We start from the raw sequence: 24,172 nt of genomic DNA on the forward strand, positions 1-24,172 counted from the left end.
ATGACTTTGTATTGTTGGAACAATCCAAACTACCAGATGTCAATGACTTTCAAATACCTTTTAAAAATAGTATAGTAACTCTCTCTCGCTCTCTCGCTCTCTCTCTCTCTCTCTCTCTCTCTCTCTCTCTCTCTCTCTCTCTCTCTCTCTCTACATACTTGTATCCCCCCTCCCTAGTTTTTATATTTTCATCATATCCTACATTATCAATATTCACCACCCACATATCAAAATTATTCGACTAGTCTTTCTGACTACAAACACACGAGATAAACAGATCGGGAGAATACAATATCTTTCTCTACATCCCCGTCATTAAAACTCCCCATCCTTTTCAATTAACGGGCACTGTATGTTGCCGCGGATCTATAAGAACTTCATAATTTGCCTCCATTCGTTTACATATCCACATCTCTCATAAATCACTCCTCTAATTCGCTTCTGAGGCTTGCTGTAGGTGACGTCGCTGGCTCAGTGTAGACTCTACAGGCACTTTAAGGGGCCCTCTTCATATCCCCGACTTCCCCTCTTATCAAAACAAACCACCACATCCCCGCTTTGTCGCCAGCTATCGTCTTCGATAATCTTCTAACATCTTATTTTAACAAGCCAGTGTATCTGCTTTTTAGCATTATTATTATAGGAAACATGTTCTGTCTATCAGGGTGTTTGATCAATCAATTAATATCAAGCTACATTTTCTTTGAAATTCCGATTTATGCAGACAATTCAAAATCTTATACAGATTTCTCTTTCTTGGGGATATTTAGGTGGTTTTTCTTTTTTTTTTCAACCATCTTATGAACATGTATATATATATGTATATACACACACATAACATACGTGTCATTTTTCCAAAAACACTATACATGTATATAAAAATTTAATCAAATTTCAAGCACTATAATTTAGAATTCCAATAAATCCATCTACACACCGAGTCTATTTATCCATTGCTTTCCCACAGGATTAAGTGTCTTGATCTCGTCAACTCTACCTTAACTTCACCTCTCCGCTCGCCACGTCTCCAGGAGACCGCTGGAATGCCCCACTCCAAGAAAAATGGGGGATTTTCTGTTTGTAATCGAAACAGACACATCATGTCATATCTGACGTTACTAATCTAGGTGCTTCATTTCTTTTATGCAGAAAACTGACGGCAGCCATTAATTTCATATTTTATTTTTTACAACACATTTATTCATCTCTCATATCATTCTCGCCAATCATAGGTTCACAATCTCCCGTAGCTTCATGCGGAGTCGTCGCTCTTTATACAAACTTCATTTTTAACAGGGTTCGGGTTTATGGTTGTTCCTTTTGAGTGCATTTTCATGTCACTAAATCTGTATTTAGGAAAGGACAACTATACGATAGATCACAACACGACAATATCAGCCTCGTCTTCCTCCTCCTCCTCCTCCTCCTCCTCATCGTCGTCAACATCATCATCATCATTGTTATTATTATCAGCAATGCAATCTTCTCCAAATATGAAAAAATTCAGGGGAGTGACATTAATTCTTCATTATATGCAAACTCTGTTGAACTGAATAAATAATGTTTCTGAAGATTTATTTGACTTCAGTATAATAGATTGTTCAATATAAGGAACTTAACTTCAATATAAGTGGAGTAAATACACGATATATCATTATATATAATACAAATTTACAATCCCCACATGTCGACATTACTTCCATCTAAATCATTTGTAGTTTTATCTGAAATAATTCCCCCAGTTCTGAAACGTTGAATTTTGGTTCATATTTTATTCATACAACAACTCTAGCGTAATTTGCCACGCGCCAAGGCGATTCACAATCCGGAACACTTAACAGGAGCAGCGCCACACGCCACTACAGTTTGTTTACTAGTCAACAAATCCGTCAGCACTGCCGGTTCACGAGCGATCGTCACGGTTCACGGAACACGCTGGCGAATCGTATCGTCGCGGGTTCTTCGTTTTCACCTGGGACTTTTACGCTTACAGACGACCAAAATACCATGTCGGTCCATCGCTGCGAAATGAGAGATGAAACCTAAATTTAATTAACCTGAAAAGTAGGAATTACGGTGATCAGTTTTCAAACAAGGATGTCACCACTGGATTTAACTTTTCTGTGGTATAAATTCAAACTGCTGTTCTTTTGCATCTGTAAGTATTTATTGCACCTGAGAGATTTATCGAGCAAATTCATGTGTTTATGTAAATTCCAGAAATAATCTACTTGTTATCTTCTTTCCTATGTCTCACCTAGCGGTCGATCTAAGCACTTAAGCCCATGAAACACGCTAAACGATTTTTTTCTTTCAAAATGGAGCATTTTCTTTTATATCAATCAACGCTACGGATGTTCAAAACTGTTTCCTTTTTTAAATCAATTTCATATGAAATTATTTTCTGATTATATGTGCTTAAATTTCGTTTGCCATCAACAGGAACTTAGTCATACCATCATTTTTGTTTTTACATGCAAATAAGATATTTCAAATTGAATACACAATTCATAGTGTACAGATAAACCTCCGGCATTTCTCTAGCGTGTCGGAAATCATTACAAAAATAAAATTTATCCACCCATAATTGATTTGTCCGAAATTGCTTAAACCGTCCCTGTCACACTTAACAAAGCATTACAAATAAATGGTTCTTTAAAGTACATAAAAGCGTGTTCGTCATTTAAATCTTTCTCAGTAAATTGCTGTAAATTGTGTGTTTTATTTTGACGCAGAAATCTTTTCTCTATTTTCTATCATTCACACGACGTAGTCCCTTTCTGCCACTCTGATCCTACCTAACATGATAATTATATCTTAAACATACCTTGGAGTTAATAGATTTCAAACATAATAGAATTCTTCCGTGTCTTCAATCGCTTTCCTATTTATGAATTTCATTAACTTATAAATTGATTTTTGAATTAGTGTAATGAATCATTACATCCGAGCCAATGTCTATTCTAATTCTTGACACGCGATTTTCGTATGTACCTCTAACGTTTCCTATTGAATTCTATCAGCGTTTTCATTATTCAGACCATGTGATCACTTCATCCTTACCCTTACACGTGAGATGTCGGTCCTGGTAACCCCCGAGGTTTATGATAACCCCCTCAAATCGATAACACTCCGCCAGATATAGACCTATGACACAATTCGTCACTTTCCGTCGCTGTACGATTTTTAACTATTTTCCTATACATCTTTCAATTAGCAAATTAAATTACAATGTCGTGTAGCTACGAGTACCTTACATTGATTACAGAATGAATGCAATAATTTTGCATAGAGATTTGTGTGATCATAATCATATTGGGAACCTACGTTGCTTCGCTTCGAGGTCATCAAATCATTGATACATGTTAATATATATAAAAAAAAATTATGAGCGTTTAAATTTCGGGATAACGAAATGTAGATTTTTTTATATTGAGAATGCAGTGCGCTTTCTGTATTCTATATAAGATGTCTTCACAATTGCTAAATATTTGTTGTGTATTGCCTGACTGCGTTAAAAGCGAGCGAGGCAGATGCCTGTCTAAGTTTATATAAAAAAATTCTATTCAGGCAGATCGATGTTTATCACGACAAAGCCCCACTCAAGCTTCCCGGCCCCCTGGCTTTTATCAAACGAATTATGTTCGCCTGTTCTGTTTATAAGATTTCAAGTAGAGACTACTGGGTCCGTACAGCGCCTTCCGTCTCCCCCTTTGCATGTGTCCATCTTCATCAATATTGCGGTTCTTATATTTCCCTCAGAGAGAGAGAGAGAGAGAGAGAGAGAGAGAGAGAGAGAGAGAGAGAGAGAGAATACTCATCTTAGCTTATTCTTCATCAATGTTGCGGTTCTCGAATTTCTCAGAGAAAGAGAGAGAACCGAGAGAGAGAGAGAGAGAGAGAGAGAGAGAGAGGAGGGAGGGAGGGAGGGAGTGAGTGAGTGAGTGAGTGAGTGAGTGAGTGAGTGAGTGAGTAGACATTTTAACTTCCTCCTTCTCTTTTTCCGCTAGTGTCTATATTCATCCATTTTCTAACGACTATGACTTGTATACTGGTAAGTCCAATACTGCTCGGACCTCTGTATTCAGATAAAGTCTACGCCTGAAGATAAATTATATATTGATCCCAACACACTCCGACTATATCAGCCGTGATATCTGTAGGAATCTGACTCTATGTAATGTTACAAACATTTTTATGTTATTATTCGATGTTTCGATATTCCAAAGCACTTGCTTTTTAACCAAGGTACCAACATTTTTACAATGGAATTCAGTCATTTTTGTTCCAAATATTCCATCAACTTTACCGTATCTTTTATTATTTTTTTGAACGCCTACAAAACAATGAGCATAGACATTCCTAGAAGAATTTATTGAGGTTATTTTTTCAGTGATATTTCCTGTTATGCATAAAACGTAACAATCGATCAATTCAGAATAATCATTAAAATAAAATCTCGGCAAATTATATACATAAGTACAATTATTTTTCAGTATATATGTAAGCGCAAACAATTAGTTTTTCCTCCGGAATGAAAACATTCCAATATGTTATGAGAGAGAGAGAGAGAGAGAGAGAGAGAGAGAGAGAGAGAGATACTTACTGCTATGAATATTTCTACTATTCTGAGATACTTGGGGATTTTTTTTTATACATTCAGATATAAAAACGCGTGTATAGGTATGAAAGTGATGGTCACTTCATGTCAAGGTCACGAAAGACAGGCAAACACTCATAATAGAGTAAATTCAGAGCTTTCTCGTACCTATATCCTCAAATCTCTCTCTCTATCTCCCCCCTCTATCTATCTATCTCTCTATCTATCTCTCTATCTATCTCTCTCTCTATTTATCTATTACTATCACCCTTTCCTCTGCACTACCGTTTATCCAGGAGCTAGCGATCTTTATTAAATCATTAAATTGAATTAGTGCCTTATTGAATTTGATTAATATTTTACCGACGGAAAACCCATAAACTTAACCTACAGACGTGTCTGCCGTCTCTGTTTCTACAATATTTGCGTATGAAATTGTACATGTTTCATGTGCACAAATATTTTCAATAGACATAATGATCGTGCAGTCGTCTCCGCAGTCAGAGTGATTCCCGTGTCTAAATATTGTCAAAGTCCATTACTTCCCGTCCCGTATGTACTACCCACTACATACTATCGGCGCCTCCACCGCTCTGACTCCTCTATTTCACTAATCGTCTGACCCCGCTAATCCCCACTTCAGGGGCATGGTCGTCCAGTTCTAATCCCTGTTTCGTCTGATAGGAGGAATTAGCCCAGCATTTACGGAATCAACTGGCGACCAATTCAGTTTTATCGTACGTATATTTGTTTGTACCCCACAGTCATATTTATCAAAATGAGCCTATTGCTTACGCCTTGTTTAATTTCAAAGATGAGAATTAAGTCTATTCTTTTGCGCATTTAAGTGTATTGCCAATAATAAAACCGAGCGTATCAACTGCATGGAATTTATTTGTCGGCTTGTGTTTTGTTCCCGGTCGCCCTTGGGGAAGAGCCCGTGACTAAATAGTTTTACCAAATAATATTTGGAAAGCCCGTCAGATCGACTTGAAAATGCTAAATGTAAATCCTGCTTCTGTACAATCTCCAAATACCGAACAATTGACATGGTATTACATTTTCCCGTCATATTAATTAGTAATAATTATATCTGTAAATTCTATATGCGGGAAGAAAACTTACAAGTACACCCACAGTACATGTTTTTCATTATTAGTTTTTATAAATTGGATAATTTTGTCCGAAATCCGTAGGTACTATATTTAAATGTTTTTTTGTTCCCCCATGAGCCAGCCCGTGTGAATCTGTGATAAATTATAATATTCTCATCGGAGACAAACTAGCTGATTTCGATCTAGAAATTCGGGCGGCAGAGGTATTTGTAGAGACGGCATGACGGTGACAGTCGCCGTACATTAATGTCACCAGAGGCCTCGTAATGCTCAATTCTTTGTATTGTTTGTGAGAGCATGACAGGTCAACAGAGGTCACGAAACAAGTCGTCTGCAAAGCTTTCATACACATGAAGAATATGGACAAAAGATATCTACATAATTATATATACTTAATTACGTACATGTTCCAGTAAATTAAGTATAAAAAAGACAAATTACGGCATGTTTCAAATGATACGAAAGGTTATGCCTTTATACCAAATCGCATAAAGAGCAATGGTCTTATTGTTTTCGTGAGTGCTTTGTCTGATGTTTTGCTCTGCAAAGTAGAAAGTCAGGAATAACATGGTAAACACTGCATATACACAGATATACATGTAGTAATTTGATATACACAAATATATATCTAGTAATATAATATACATAAATATACATGTAGTAATATAATATACATAAATATACATGTAGTAATATAATATACATAAATATACATGTAGTATATTGATAAACAACTGTATAGAGAATATTACACGCTAATATCCATAGCGTATTTCATATCAGCCCAAGTGGCCCATATCAGCCCGAGTGCCGAAGGCCCAAGGGTTGATATGGGGCCCGAGGGCTGATATGACATATGATATGGATTTTAGTATGTAATATTCTATTTATCATATACTACGCTTTTTGATACTTATTGATAAATCTTGTATACATGCAGTATAATGTTTTTGAGGGGTGGGGGGGTGGGGGGGGGGTGGGGTGGTGGTATGATATAGGGCTCGAGGGCTGTTTTTACACTATGGTACTACTCTTTTTATCACATGCGGGTTAATTTATTGCACTTTAGAGATAAATCAAGAAACATTTGATACATTGCTAACCTTGATACATTGATTTACTATAGTAAAAACTTTGATTTACTACGTAGTTTTCACCCGTATCGCGATGTGCAGAATCCGCATAATCATGACCAAGTATATGATAAACATAAATATACATGTAGTGATATAATATACACAAATATACATGTAGTGATATAATATACACAAATATACATGTAGTAATATAATATACACAAAAATACATGTAGTGATATAATAGTATAAATGAACATGTTTATTTACATGCATACAGTACATTACATGTTTCTTAAAATACAGTTTATAAAATGAGGAAAAAAGAACATGAAAATTCTCTCTCTCTCTCTCTCTCTCTCTCTCTCTCTCTCTCTCTCTCTCTCTCTCTCTCAAATAGTACAACATTTAACATTTTTTAATTTTCATTTGATATAGATTCATTCTCATTAATACTCAAACAATTTGGTAGGAATACATATAAGAAACCCTCTTTTATTTCCTTAGTACTATCGCATGCGCACTGGTATACATAAACACGTGTAGGACTAACTACTTTATGTACTAATACATCATGCAGTCTTTGGTCGTCTAGCGTGTTGTCACAGTCACTATGATTTGTGGATTACTTGGCTGACAAGGCACAAGTAGTCCACGTGGTGCCATCGATAGCAGTTACATAGTACATTCAGTTTTATGAAACATATACTTTGCTGCAAGGCCAATCAATACAATGTATCAAATAGACTTAATACGGCATTAATTACTTGTTCACATTACGTAGACTGTACTAATTCGTTACAGTTATTTTGATAATACATCTGCTAGTTTTTATGGTTGTAACATTACTCTACATGTACATTCTCGGCATACTGCCTCTCCTAACAAATGACATACGTCATGCTTAGGACATTTACTATAATAAGAAACACCAGAATAACAAAGATGAAGCATGGTATGTCGGTGAATAATATACAATACACAGCGCCATGATACGTATATACATTATAGACTCGGGCAACAGAACCGGAGCTCGTCACCATGAAAAAATAAAAGAGTTTCGGGTCCCTTTATTGTGCAGTTCTTATTACAGTGACATCAGCTGTTTTCGTACTACAGTCCACTCCACTTATATTGAAGTCGGTTATATTGAAATATCTGTTATATTGAAGTTAAAATAAATCCCCCAGTAGCAATATTTGTGTAGTTCAGCATTGGTTATATTGAACTTTGGATATAATGAACAATTCAGGTCGGTCCCCTGGATTTCATTATATCCGGAGTAGACTGTATTATGTCTAAAACTGAAATGACTAAGCATTGCTCTTTTTTTCCTTTTTTTTTTTTAGATCTCCCGTATTATGCGTCCAGCACTTGTCCCGATGATGTCAAAGGTCACACCAAAACCTGCTTCCGGGAGTATGAAATGAAGATAAGGGGTATCCTGGCCCCCCAAAACACAATTATATCAGGGGTGGACGCCGAAAACATACGGCTTCTCTGCACGTACGTACATACATCCTACACGTATCAAACTACCACGAGACGAACAGAGGAAAATGTATGTCCTGAAATCAGTCTGCCTCAAACTAAATTCTACAAAGCACAACGCATGTACAAATTTGTGCTAAGATAAATGAAAACCTTCTATAAACAATTCTTTAGTAACATGCTAATTCAAAAGAGAACAAAAATAATAATGTCACATTGAAAAATATATATCAATTGATCAACAAATTTGTACTTTTGCAATATATCAGAATCTGATTTGATCTTGGGAACTTTAACTGAGCGGTGTCACTTTAAGTTAAACCTATTCGCTACGATATTTAAATTCCCCGTCAGCAAGTTACACTGAACAACTTAATGATTGGGGAGGACGATCGATCTCGTGAATTAACGGAGTTATATAACTACCTTTATGATTTATGATTTATCAATGCACTTTGATGTTTCTTGTCGGCCTATGGCTAAGGGAAATATTAGCTCATTGTCAACCGACTTTTAGGCGAAGGGTGAATAAAATTAACAAAAACCCTATTTAGCCAAACCATTTAACTTCCGAGATATTGTAGTTGTGGGTGGGGGAGACGTACCGCCTAATTCAGACTTCCATCAACTAATTACCCAATTCTCTCTATCCGCCCATTTCATGTTTACAGGCAGTCAAACAGTATTAATTGCAATTTTTAATTCCTGGCCAGAGTTGCCACAAGTAAAAATATGCTACAGAATAGTCATTGACAAAATATACGGGTTTTGTTTGGGCAAGCCAAATAAAATGCAAGAGAAATAAATGACATGTACTCCTTTCTTTCGCTAAGTTGAAAAAGATTTCAATATCCTTAAAAGCCCCCTCAAAATTAGGAGAGTTCGTGCACATTCAAACTAAAGACAAATTGATCTTTTCCATTAATGGCTGTTAGACAAGCAAAACGTGCGTTTCGCTCGCATATTTTGGTCGCATTATCACAAGGGCTCTTTGGTCAACCACGGGTGCTCTTCAACTGAAATCAGAACTAAACAATTCCAAGTTAAGACATTGGTTTGTCATAGTCTTTTAACCAAACCCATCGCCCAAACATCTCAAATGGAGTCTTCTTTAAACAAGAAAACACTGGCAAAATATTTCAGAAAGGAAAACGAAAGTAAATCGTGTAAACAAAGATAAAAGCTTTTCAAGTTTAGAATGACTGTGTTGTAGTGCACCTTGAAAGGAGGGACCCTGTTTGTAATGTGTTTTTCTTTTTAATGAAACTTACAAAACATTAGGAACAACCAAAATATTTAGAGAAAATCTCTTATGTGCAATTTCATTCTCAAGCACAGAAGGAAGGTGAACGGCGTGTGAGGGAGACGGCTGTTCAGTAGAATCTTCCAATTAAAAGGTCACCACATATTGAAAACCTATTCCGGAAAATAAAGGGAGTTTGTAAACTATGTAAAATAGATTTTGATTTACATATACATATACAGTATGTTTCACTGCATGGATATTTTCCAAAAGTTATCTAATTTGTAGGATGTAAGGTATTCTTTATGAATAATACATGTCGATCAATCTTATTAATTGTTATTGAATATTCGGCTGTATACCTCCCTTCTCTCACTTACTGTAACGAGATTAAAGTCTTCAAAAGTGCACACTGGCGAGGTCTCCCACGGTGACAGTTGAATTAGCAGAAATAAAAACACCCCATAAATATACGCACCATCACTTACATCAACTTAGTATCATCAACACCACCGACAACAACAAAATCTGACATTATCACCACCACCACCACAAAATCTGACATTATCACCACCACCGACAATAAAATCTGACATTATCATCACCACCACCACCACAAAATCTGACATCACCACCACCGACAACAACATCTGACATCACCACCACCTACAGCAAAATCTTATATTATCACCACCACCGACAACAACAAAATCTGACATTATCACCACCACCGACAACAAAATCTGACATCACCACCACCTACAACAAAATCTGACATTAGCACTACCACCACCGACAACAAAATCTGACATTATCACCACCACCGACAACAAAATCTGACATCACCACCACCTACAACAAAATATGACATTATCACCACCGACAACAAAATCTGACATTATCACCTACAACGACGACCACACCACCAACAGCGTGATGTAAATGTTCAGGCCGTTAATAAAAAATTATTGTCACCGCTTTCCTAAAACTTAAGACTACCCCTCTTTCTAATTTTCAGAGCATTCAAGTCTGGACTTTCTTGTGTTGCTGACCTGAAGTCCAGCTGTACACAAGACACCGCTGTTATAGACGAGGAACTTGGTAAACTCCCCCTAGCAGTAGCCGAATTAAACAAGCTCTGCAGAGACGATTCTTTTTATGAGGGTATGTGCGCATGTGCAATTCTTTCGAAGCTTTTCGGAATCCGAGTATATTCTAAGGTTGAATTGATTGGTTTTATTTCTTATCCATTGCCTTTGGGGAATAGTGATTAACAAATGAAATCTGTTAATATAACCCATTCCTATCCGATCTACAACGACACTGAACATTGACTGCTGCTGGAAAACACTTCAGACATTTATCATTATTAAGATCTATCTAATTTGTAAATTGGAACAATTCGAACAGGAAAAAGACTGAATTATAATTACCATTTACCACAACGCTCTCAGAAAACCAATGTGATGTACTTTGAAATAGGCCCTGTTTATTGTTTGCTTTTTTCTCTGATCTCTAACTGGTATAGTATAATCTTTGTGGTGAGCTCAACAAAAACTTCCGTCTTTCCCCCCCAAAAATATACTTTTCAATCTTCAGAACTAGAAAAACGATTTTAAATCTTGAATACAAATAAGTTGTCGAAATTTTGATTGACAGCTGATCACTGTAAGTCATGACAGACTAGTGTTTGTGGCATGTTTCTTACGAGACACTTAAATTTCAAATGCAAATGCACGTAGCTAACTGTGACAGCCTGTTAAATCAGTCCACTGTAATATTTGAACCGCAAAGAATGTAAATTGAAGGATTACAAACTTAAAGGCGTTTTATTTTTGATGATCTAATATAATTAATTCATATTTTTGAAAGGATCTCCGCCTATGATAAAATAAATTCTTGATTAAAAGAAACTTATAGGAGGAAATGCCCCGAGTCCCGAACATACCAAGATAATCGAAAAAGATATGCTTTTATGTATTAAGACAACCCCTTCTTATACCGAACTTATTAGAAACATCTTTTGTTATACTTCAGATGATTTTGTCAAAAAGGCATCCATGGGCCCTTTAAAACCTTTATAAATCAAAGCGCCTCGCTCCTCCAAAAGAGATCTGTTGTTCTAAAAATCAATGCGTTATGCAATTTTCGTGTAATTATCGCGATAATATCGCACATATACCAACTTATGTTGATTTTTCACAATCGGAGATCAGCCATCAAATACCAAACTTGCGTTTAATGTAATAATTGTGTGCAGAGACGGTAACGCTAACAACCCTCTCCAATAAAAAAAAAAAGTGGATTGCCGGAACGGAGCGAACACACAGACCGGTCTATACTGAATTAAACACAGCCTCTCCCATGGAATAGAAAATCATTAGTTTGACATGAATCGTGGCGCCATCTTCATAAAGAGAAATATGTATTTATATTATTAGAGACAGTGTGTTCTAAGATTTGGTTAGCGCGGCGATTTCTGGAATGTTGAAGACTTGCTTTATCAAAAGTAAACTGCATAGGGGTTCAGAAAGAACGTGTACTTTAACAAAAAATGTTTTATTTCGTCAATTTCGGCTTCTAGGTTTCATTACATTTGTGATTAGAAATTGTGGATAAGCAATTGAATCAATAGTCTGAATACCACAGATAAATAAAACAATGGACGTTTTTCTGTTATTAATTAATTAATTACGATGTGGAGTTGATGTGCAGCGCACACAAGCATTTCTCTAGAATTCCTTTAGCTCTATCTAATATTGAGATTCTTTTCATTTTCAAAATCAAATTATCCAATTCATTACTAGTGCACATTTCATCTTTATTTATCAGAAGATAGAATTTTCTCGTTGATTTTCGTTTTATATATATAGATGTAAATTTCACGTGGTGTGACATGCATTATACATGCACCTGTATCTTTCATATTATTGTACATATAAAATATCACACACACGGTAAACCACAACCGGCGACTCTACAGGGTTCTAAAATTCTTACAGTGTACCCTGATAATTGATCGAAATAATTAGTAATACATGCGGATATTTAATTTCTGAATATCTTTCGTTTTAGTATATGTACAAAACAGAATATTCTATCTCCTCCACATTCTTTTAATTTCTGAATATCTTTCGTTTTAGTATATGCACGAAACAGAGTTTGCTACGAAAAATCAGGAGTAGCTAATGAAAGATGTTTCAAAGAAGTAATGAATTCTTCCGTCCGGATAATAACGGAATTAGATCCGAGTTCTGTCACGGAATTCTGTGGGTGAGTACATTTTAACGGCAGTTATCATTTCGTATAAAAATTTACTTTTATGCATTGAACTCATAACGTTCATCACAAAATATCTACATTCCCAATGTTTTTGCCTCCTGTATCTTTACCAATAGTAACGATAGCCATTTCTTCATGAACGCGATACAGATGCGAACAAAATGCGTATGAATCTTAATAGATATACACTGTAGTAAGTCTCTTCTAACGGCTGGGAAATTTGACAGATAATATATCAATAGGGGAAAAAAATCAATTTTATTTCTGACAATGCCTGAGGGTAACATGGTTATGAACTGTGCACAGCGCCTCACGACGGGATACTCCATGGAGCGCTAACGCTTATTTAAAATCGCGTTGATTTCTTTAAAGAATTAGAATGAATTTACTTCTGTCCATTACAACATAAACATATGAAATGAAATTTGAGGACAATTCAAAAGCGGCACTAATTAAAGGGTTTTGTGATTTTAATTACCAGTAAATAACACGATTATCTTATCAGTACGGTTAGTTCTCAGTACCCGAGATAAATATCCATGAGTGTATTAAATTTTTTCAGGATAATAATTCTTATTAATTGATCGAATAATTCCGTACTTTCCGATAACTAACAAACTCGAGAAAAAAAAGAAGGAACGTTTTCGTCGCCTGCACGTGTCGTCGAGGTGAACATCACATTCGGTTTCTCCAACACCGGGTTAAAAAATTCTTAGGATTCTCAAAATTTATACGATTATTAGTTTTCGTCACTCAAGGAAAGCTGACGACACTATTCATTTTCTACTATCTTGCACTAGAATATTTTTTTTGTACTTCGCAGGCAGAGAAAGCATCGTATTGACAATAAACCGTGATCAATGTTAATTATAAAATGATAAAGAAAAGACATGATTTGACATAAATGTATGAAAGGTACATATTTATTGTAAATGTCGATCGTACTATTTTGTTACAATCTATTTCTCCCATCACTGACGTCACGCTCGGACTGGACAGCAGTCACAGTGGCTCAGTGGTTAGAGCGTGCGATTCGTGACCAGGGAGTCCTGGGTTGGAACCCCGTACCTACCTAAACCACGTCACACCTTTGACCCCCACGTCACACCTTTGACCCCACGTCACACCTTTGACCTAAAATTAGATAGTTTCTGTTCCTACGCGTAACGATCTGCATTTAACAGTGAGAGTAGCAGACCTTAAAAAGCGAGGTCCCGTGTCGCGGCGGGCGTTGGTACGCTAAAGAACCCTTAGTGATTTGACCTGAAGCTTTCTGCTTTGACCCACAGCTCCAGGCTTAGGTGTAAACTTACGACACATGGCCTACATCAGGTAAAGCAAGCCTCGTGTCTTTTGCAATTAGGTTAGCATTATACAAATTCTTCTGTCTCCATCGGTTACAATGTATATAACTTCCTGATACAAACAAACTACGTCTCTCTTCCTTATATTTTTATTTTGCAACATATAAAGCTTTCTGATATCAATTTGAAAGGCCAGTGTTTTATCGAAAACATGTTAGATTAGAACATCTTCAAATAGACGGATCATTCACAAAACATTAGTAAACAATGAGACGGAACGATTGATTGTTTTACGTCCCGTCGAGAATTTTTCACTCCTATTGAGACGTCAACCAGATGTAGGTGAAGCACCACAAATTTAGACCTACGCTTAGCGCTCAGAGCCGTAGTAGTGAGGGTTCTTTATCGTGCCAATGCCTGTCGCGACATGGAACCTCCTTTTTTAAGGTCATATCCAAAAGACACGCGGTTCTCACTTCTAAATGCCGAGTGTTTGTCGAAGGAGCAATAACCACTACCTATTTTAATGTTATAGGTTTGACGCGGGTATGACACGAATGGGAATCGAACTCGTGACCTCCCGGTTACGAAGCGAACGCTCTACCACTGAGCTACCGCGACGAGAAAAGTGGAATAACCTGCGTTGATTCGAGGCATGGGTTTATCACAGAAGAACAAGTAACATAGATATAAACAAATAATTGGATTCTTGTCATTTGTAGGGATATAGACAGGCTATCGGACTGTATGGGTGCCGCTCTGATCGCGGAACAATGCAGTAAAGAAGCCATTTCACTAAAGGACAAACTAGTGCGGCTTCTTATCCGGGGAAGCCTGAGGTGCGACAAGTCTGCTTACACTGTAAGTATCAGCCCAACCAATGTAATGTGTCTGATGTGTGATCATGATTACACTGTAAGTGTGCGTCATTATAACAGTCCAACCAATGTAATGTGTCTGATGTGTGATCAGGATAATTACACAAGTGTCTACGTTATAGCCAAAACAATGTAATAAGTCAATAAGTTGATCATTCTGTTTAGTCTACGTTAATATCAAACAATGGTAATAATGAGCCTGAAGCGTGGCGAGTCTTTCTACATTATATAGCCAAACAAATTTGATAAGCTAATAGGGTGCACGTGATAAATCTGTTTACACTGCAAATTTACATGATAGCCAGACCAAGTTATTGAGTGTAATCTATTAATGATAATAGTGGTTTTCGCTTTAATTAATAAGATGACTTCATAGAGATGTGAAATGCAGTTGGTCATGTGATTTGTACCGTATCAACGGAGTTATAGAAATATCTCATCATTTATACACGTATTGCTGATGTGTTGCAATACTTATTGTCTCAATTGTTACGCAATTTAAAAATGTCGAAACAATTATGAATGAAGTGGCCTTATCGATATAGAGATTTAAGTATGGCAATGTTTTCCAAAAAAAAAATAAAAGGTCTGCTCAGGATATACTAATTTCAGAAACTTAATTCACCTTTAACCCCATTTACAATTATAAAAACCGTTTAGAGCAAAGAAAAGAAAAATGAAATAAGATGGCATAAAACATAACTTGGTGGTATCCCAGTAAAGTTCTTTTTAGCATATATAATCTGATTTTGCCTTGGCAATCTAATTTTAGCCAGTCCTATTATTCAATAGAATGATTTAATCAAATAATCAGACACGGTAATTCGCAATTGGCAAGTAAGAACACGGTATCTTTTGGAAGCAAAGAAAGAGTTTTACAAGACAATAAATGTATTCCTGTCGATAGAATTTGATTGTTTGACGTGCCAAGTCGGAGTTACATGTAACCTTGCATTCACATTGAAATGAAGATTTATAGGAAACGAAGAAGATGTTAAAGTAAAGGAAACTGCTGACAATAATTGCTACGCGATCTTACCTGCAGTGTATTAAAAAGGTGCTTTTAAAAAAAATGTTTATTTTCATACTCATAACCAACTGGCATCTTGTGTGCACTGGTGCTTCCAATTTAATACGGTCTGAAAATATAAAGGTATGACGCGGAGGGATATCTCCCGATTGCTGATGATTTTCATAGATTACTTTGATTAATAGCTTCCAAACTAATTTAAAATAAAAATATAAACTTAATTCTTTAAGTGGTCTATTTAATCTTTCTCCACTTTGAAGAGTAAATTAAGACATATGTTATGAGCATTAATGTTCAAAAACACATTTATCACTACGAGAGTCGTAAGCTGTGTACGACAAACCTTTTATATATTTTTTAAATGAATAGACCTTGGGCGGACAGAAGACATATTACAACCGTTCATGTATGACACATTTTTAACGATTTTTATTATTATTTCTTTTTGTCATTCGTGTAGGGGAAACAATATGAAACTGTCCTCTAATATGTTGAAAAGGTCATCAAATATACTATCATTTATCATAAAGGATACTACGTATTTTGAAAGACAGCATTCCAACACAGTTCCCATCATACAACAGAATAAACATCATACAACACAATACAACACAATACACATCAAACAACATAATACACATCATACAACACAATACACATCATACAACACAATACACATCATACAACACAATACAACACAATACACATCACACAATACAATACACATCACACAATACAATACACATCACACAATACACATCATACAACACAATACACATCATACAACACAATACACATCATACAACACAATACAACACAATACACATCACACAATACAATACACATCACACAATACAATACACATCACACAATACACATCATACAACACAATACACATCATACAACACAATACAACACAATACACATCATACAACACAATACACATCACACAACACAATACACATCATACAACACAATACACATCACACAACACAATACACATCATACAACACAATACAACATGATACACATCATACAACACAATACACATCACACAACACAATACACATCATACAACACAATACACATCATACAACACAATACAACACAATACACATCACACAATACAATACACATCACACAATACAATACACATCACACAATACACATCATACAACACAATACACATCATACAACACAATACAACACAATACACATCATACAACACAATACACATCACACAACACAATACACATCATACAACACAATACACATCACACAACACAATACACATCATACAACACAATACAACATGATACACATCATACAACACAATACACATCACACAACACAATACACATCATACAACACAATATACATCATACAACACAATACACATCATACAACAGAATACACATCATACAACACAATACAACATGATACACATCATACAACACAATACACATCATACAACACAATACACATCATACAACACAATACACATCATACAACACAGTACACATCATACAACACAATACACATCATACAACACAATACACATCACACAACACCATACACATCATACAACACAATACACATCACACAACATAATATACATCATACAACACAATACACATCATACAACACAATACACATCATACAACACACAATACACATCACACAACACAATACACATCATACAACACAGTACACATCATACAACACAATACACATCACACAACACAATACACATCATACAACACAATACACATCATACAACACAATACACATCATACAACACAATATACATCATACAACACAATACACATCACACAACACAATACACATCATACAACACAATATACATCATACAACACAATACACATCATACAACACAATACACATCATACAACACAATATACATCATACAACACAATACACATCACACAACACAATACACATCACACAACAGAATACAACACAATACACATCATACAACACAATACACATCATACAACACAATATACATCATACAACACAATACACATCATACAACACAATACACATCATACAACACAATATACATCATACAACACAATACACATCACACAACACAATACACATCACACAACAGAATACAACACAATACACATCACACAACACAATACACATCATACAACACAATATACATCACACAACACAATACACATCATACAACACAATACACATCACACAACAGAATACACATAATACAACACAATACAACATGATACACATCATACAACACAATACACATCATACAACACAATATACATCATACAACACAATACACATCATACAACACAATACAACATGATACACATCATACAACACAATATACATCATACAACACAATACACATCATACAACACAATATACATCATACAACACAATACACATCATACAACACAATACAACATGATACACATCATACAACACAATATACATCATACAACACAATACACATAATACAACACAATACAACATGATACACATCATACAACACAATACACATCACACAACACAATACACATACAACACAATATACATCACACAACACAATACACATCATACAACACAATACACATCACATCACACAACACAACACAATACACATAATACAACACAATACAACATGATACACATCATACAACACAATACACATCATACAACACAATACACATCATACAACACAATATACATCATACAACACAATACACATCATACAACACAATACAACATGATACACATCATACAACACAATACACATCACACAACACAATACACATCACACAACAGAATACACATAATACAACACAATACAACATGATACACATCATACAACACAATACACATCACACAACACAATACACATCACACAACAGAATACACATCACACAACAGAATACACATAATACAACACAATACAACATGATACACATCATACAACACAATACACATCACACAACACAATACACATCATACAACACAATACACATCACACAACACCATACACATCATACAACACAATACACATCACACAACATAATACACATCATACAACACAATATACATCATACAACACAATACACATCATACAACACAATACACATCACACAACACAATACACATCATACAACACAATACACATCATACAACAGAATACACATCATATAACACAATACAACACAATACACATCATACAACACAATACACATCATACAACACAATACAACACAATACACATCACACAACACAATACACATCATACAACACAATACACATCACACAACACAATACACATCATACAACACAATACACATCACACAACACAATACACATCATACAACACAATACACATCACACAACACCATACACATCATACAACACAATACACATCACACAACATAATACACATCATACAACACAATATACATCATACAACACAATACACATCATACAACACAATACACATCACACAACACAATACACATCATACAACACAATACACATCATACAACACAATACACATCATACAACACAATACACATCATACAACACAATACACATCACACAACACAATACACATCATACAACACAATACACATCATACAACACAATACACATCACACAACATGATACACATCATACAACACAATACACATCACACAACACAATACACATCATACAACACAATACACATCACACAACACAATACACATCATACAACACAATACACATCACACAACACCATACACATCATACAACACAATACACATCACACAACATAATACACATCATACAACACAATATACATCATACAACACAATACACATCATACAACACAATACACATCACACAACACAATACACATCATACAACACAATACACATCATACAACAGAATACACATCATATAACACAATACAACACAATACACATCATACAACACAATACACATCATACAACACAATACAACACAATACACATCACACAACACAATACACATCATACAATACAGTACACATCATACAACACAATACAACATGATACACATCATACAACACAATACACATCATACAACACAATACACATCATACAACAGAATACACATCATACAACACAATATACATCATATAACACAATACAACACAATACACATCATACAACACAATACACATAATACAACACAATATACATCATACAACACAATACACACAATACAATACACATAATACAACACAATATACATCATACAACACAATACACATCATACAACACAATACAACACAATACACATCATACAACACAATACACATCATACAACACAATACACATAATACAACACAATACAACACAATACACATCATACAACACAATACACATCACACAACACAATACACATCATACAACACAATACACATCATACAACACAATACACATCATACAACACAATACACATAATACAACACAATATACATCACACAACACAATACACATCATACAACACAATACACATCATACAACACAATATACATCATACAACACAATACAACACAATACACATCACACAACACAATACACATCATACAACACAATACACATCATACAACACAATACACATAATACAACACAATACACATACAACAGAATACACATCATACAACATGATACACATCATACAACACAATAAACATCATACAACATAATACACATCATACAACACAATACACATCATACAACACAATACACATAATACAACACAATACACATACAACAGAATACACATCATACAACATGATACACATCATACAACACAATACACATCATACAACACAGTACACATCATACAACACAATCACGTGTTCGGTGGGATTAGATCCTTCACAATATCACGTGTTCGGTGGGATTAGATCCTTCACAATATCACACGTTCGGTGGGATTAGATCTCTCACAATATCACGTGTTCGGTGGGATTAGATCCTTCACAATATCACATGTTCGGTGGGATTAGATCCTTCACAATATCACGTGTTCGGTGGGATTAGATCCCTCACAATATCACGTGTTCGGTAGGATTAGATCCTGCTCCTAGGTCATAAAACTTAGATGAGTTCACCTTTACTTTTATCTCAGTCCCATTTTTTTCTTTCCGTTTTTCTTTCCGTCTCGCATTTTCTCTATCTCAGACTCACTTTTTCTCTTTTTATCTCATTCTCGCGTTTTCTCTTTTTATCCATCTCGCATTTTCGTTTTTTATCTCAGTCTCTCGTTTTCTCTTTTTATCTCAGTCTCACCTTTTCTCCTTGTCTCAGTCTCACGTTTTCTCTTTTTATCTCAGTCTCACCTTTTCTCCTTGTCTCAGTCTCACGTTTTCTCTTTTTATCTCAGTCTCACCTTTCTCCTTGTCTCAGTCTCACGTTTTCTCTTTTTATCTCAGTCTCACGTTTTCTTATTTTTATCTGTCTCACTTTTTCTTTTTTTTTTTTAAATCTCAGTCTCACTTTTTCGCTATGAGTTCCTTTTATAAAAGTGAAGACTAAGAAGATCAAAAGCGAGCACGTCTAATTTCTAATGGCCCTGGAGCCTGGAGTTTTATCTGATACGAGATGGGGGAATTACGACATTCATTGCTGACAGATACAAGAGAAAATCTTTTTAAAATTATACGAGAACATTTTTCACTTGATATCAAAAATAGAATCAACATATAGATTATGACAGGTACCGAGACGAGGACAATGAAAGGACATGCACCAGAACTTTTCCATTAGCCTTTGTCATTACGGACGAGCTATAAAAATCCAGAGAAAACCTCCATTTTCTGCACCTGACGAATACTAACTAACAACTGATAATACACGACATATTGTGTACAACAATTGCTTGTGGAAATATTCTCTTCACCTGTTCGCGCTTTTTTCTTTTTTGAAGTCTGCACAAATTGTCTGAATAAGGTTGCTCCAGTTGTCAATACATAACAAGACTGTGACATTTCCTTTACATTTTCCGGAAGCAAAACACGTATATTTTCAAAGAAAGACATTTAACGGTGTTAGCATGCGTGTTGGTTAGCGAATGTTTTTATAAAAGTGTTCTTTTTTTAATTGTCATGAAGTTCTGATATATCTCCACTGATCTATAATCTATATCGCCCAAACGTTGTAGCTTTGTGGAAAAAGCTGGACTTTTCATCACGAAAGTCTCGTTGTTTAATTTCTTTTTGTCAATATTACAATATTACTGAACAATAAAAAAAAACTTCATATGAATTGATTACTTATACTCCGAGAGTAATATATATATATATATATATATATATATATATACACACACACACATGTATATATATATAATTTAGTGTGTAATACGATGACGTGGGATAGGACGTAAGATTCTACAACTTGATATTTTTATTTTCTTAAAATGGAGAATGATATTAATATGACAGTGAACATAAACGTCAAAAAATCTTGAATCAAAACTGTCCTTTTTTTTTTTTCCAGGTTTCTAGTCAGAATACAACGCCTTCGCAGTTTCAAAATGGTCGCCGATCTGGTAACCAAGGACGCGATGGAACAAACACAGTTAATAGCAATTATTTGCCAAATCGAACGCTGATTTCATTATTAGTGGTATTTATAATACTTCTTGGTTTTTCATGACGTAACTTAGATGTACGAGATTCAATTACCCGGATATACAGGACCGGAAATAAGCATCAAACACTGGCTTTACTGAAGATTTTGGCCACGTGATATATAGAGATGTCCAATAATTTTGTCTGTGACAAAATACGAAAATTGATAGAACTTTGTAGACCTAGAAATGCCGTGTCGGGGTGTTAACACAAGGGATTCTAAAGAAACGTCGAGTGTAGGACTTGCCCCGGTGGTTGGATCTGGCAAAATCTAAATAGTGACTACTTTCATTACACCTGCATTTCCTGTAATAAGTAGTTTTCCCTAAAATATTTTAAAAATGTTTGTTGGCTATTCACAAAGTAGAATTGTTATAGGAATTTGTGTATGTCACTCGTGTACTGTCATCATTGATTTCATGTTGTTAGCTTAAAGCTATACTAAAACCCTATCTGTGATGCTGCTTTAGAACCTATGCACTGTTCTCTATTTTCTTAAAAGTCTTACAAACTCCAAGTTCACATCAAACACGTGCTATGTCGGCCTTCTCTGTGCTCTAGTCCGCTGATCAAATCAAACAATGTGCACATTTGCTTTATTGTTACCATAAATACATTTGTAAAGAGATGTATGAATTTGTTTCAATAAAACGACTGAAAATACATCAAAATTAGTTTATATAATTTTATAGAATGTACAAGTTAAAAGGTTTATTTGGTATTTTCCGAGTACTCTAAAATCAAGTATCGTTCCGGAAGTGGAGTCAAATGACGTCACTGGTGTGGAAGTGACCATTGAGCTGAACACTTTATGGAGGAGGAGGAGGGGGTACGGGCGGGAAGGAAAAAAGAATTTCAATAACATCTGAGATTCTCATAAAATCCCCACGACCTTTCCTAAGAGAGGCAGAACAATTAGTCATTTCATTGACGTCACAGTCCCAAGAACAATAAATTTTACTGACGTCACAGTCCCAAAAACAATAAAGTATATCTTTCCTACAATTTGCATATATTCAAACTGCACAATCAAAGAAAACGGCACATAAATCAGACACAGAATGTACCTTGATTATATAATAACGGTACATCTCACCTGTACGACTTATCACCTATTTATGACATGTGCGCCAATCCATCAAAATTTGTGCTCCCTTTGGAGTGATATACACGTGTTGGGTCTTTAAAGTTAAAGATAATGGACCTGGATGACAGATAATTACCAACTATCGTCTGACAGAGAATTTAATGTTGTTCAAAACACTGGTCTGTACGAGTGCTTATGAACCCTGTGAACCACGTAAATACCCCATCATCTGGATGTTGTACATGTAAATCATCAACGTTTAAATAACCTACATATATAGGTAACTTTCACATGGTACACATAATTCTTTATGAAACAAAAACACCCTCTCTCTCTCTCTCTCTCTCTCTCTTTCAGATACACACCAAAGGTATCACAAACTCTCAA

General features: G+C 35.3%; 1 protein-coding gene across 2 annotated transcripts; it reads left to right on the top strand.

The window, feature by feature from the left end:
- The first annotated feature begins 1,771 nt into the window (after positions 1–1,771).
- On the top strand, positions 1,772–23,369 carry LOC130047751 (uncharacterized). Of its 2 annotated transcripts, none has more exons than XM_056143128.1 (6): positions 1,772–2,158; positions 8,141–8,297; positions 10,544–10,689; positions 12,669–12,798; positions 14,834–14,972; positions 22,565–23,369. In XM_056143128.1, the coding sequence occupies exons 1-6, from the start codon at positions 2,098–2,100 to the stop codon at positions 22,721–22,723; spliced, it is 792 nt and encodes a 263-aa protein (XP_055999103.1). In that variant the 5' UTR covers positions 1,772–2,097; the 3' UTR covers positions 22,724–23,369. The 2 variants fall into 2 exon arrangements, with proteins under 2 accessions (XP_055999103.1, XP_055999104.1); XM_056143129.1 differs by lacking the exon at positions 1,772–2,158 and adding an exon at positions 5,190–5,337.
- The last annotated feature ends 803 nt before the right edge of the window (positions 23,370–24,172 follow it).

The sequence above is a fragment of the Ostrea edulis genome, chromosome 7 (assembly GCF_947568905.1).
Source record: "Ostrea edulis chromosome 7, xbOstEdul1.1, whole genome shotgun sequence".
Taxonomy (NCBI): Eukaryota; Metazoa; Mollusca; class Bivalvia; order Ostreida; family Ostreidae; genus Ostrea; species Ostrea edulis.

Bases quoted from the DNA above. Each gene is read 5' to 3' on its own strand.
- LOC130047751 (XM_056143128.1), top strand. From the start codon at position 2,098: ATGTCACCACTGGATTTAACTTTTCTGTGGTATAAATTCAAACTGCTG. The intron at 2,159-8,140 runs GTAAGTATTTAT...TTTTTTTTTTAG, and splicing joins ACTGCTGTTCTTTTGCATCT to ATCTCCCGTATTATGCGTCC. The intron at 12,799-14,833 runs GTGAGTACATTT...TGTCATTTGTAG, and splicing joins TCTGTCACGGAATTCTGTGG to GGATATAGACAGGCTATCGG.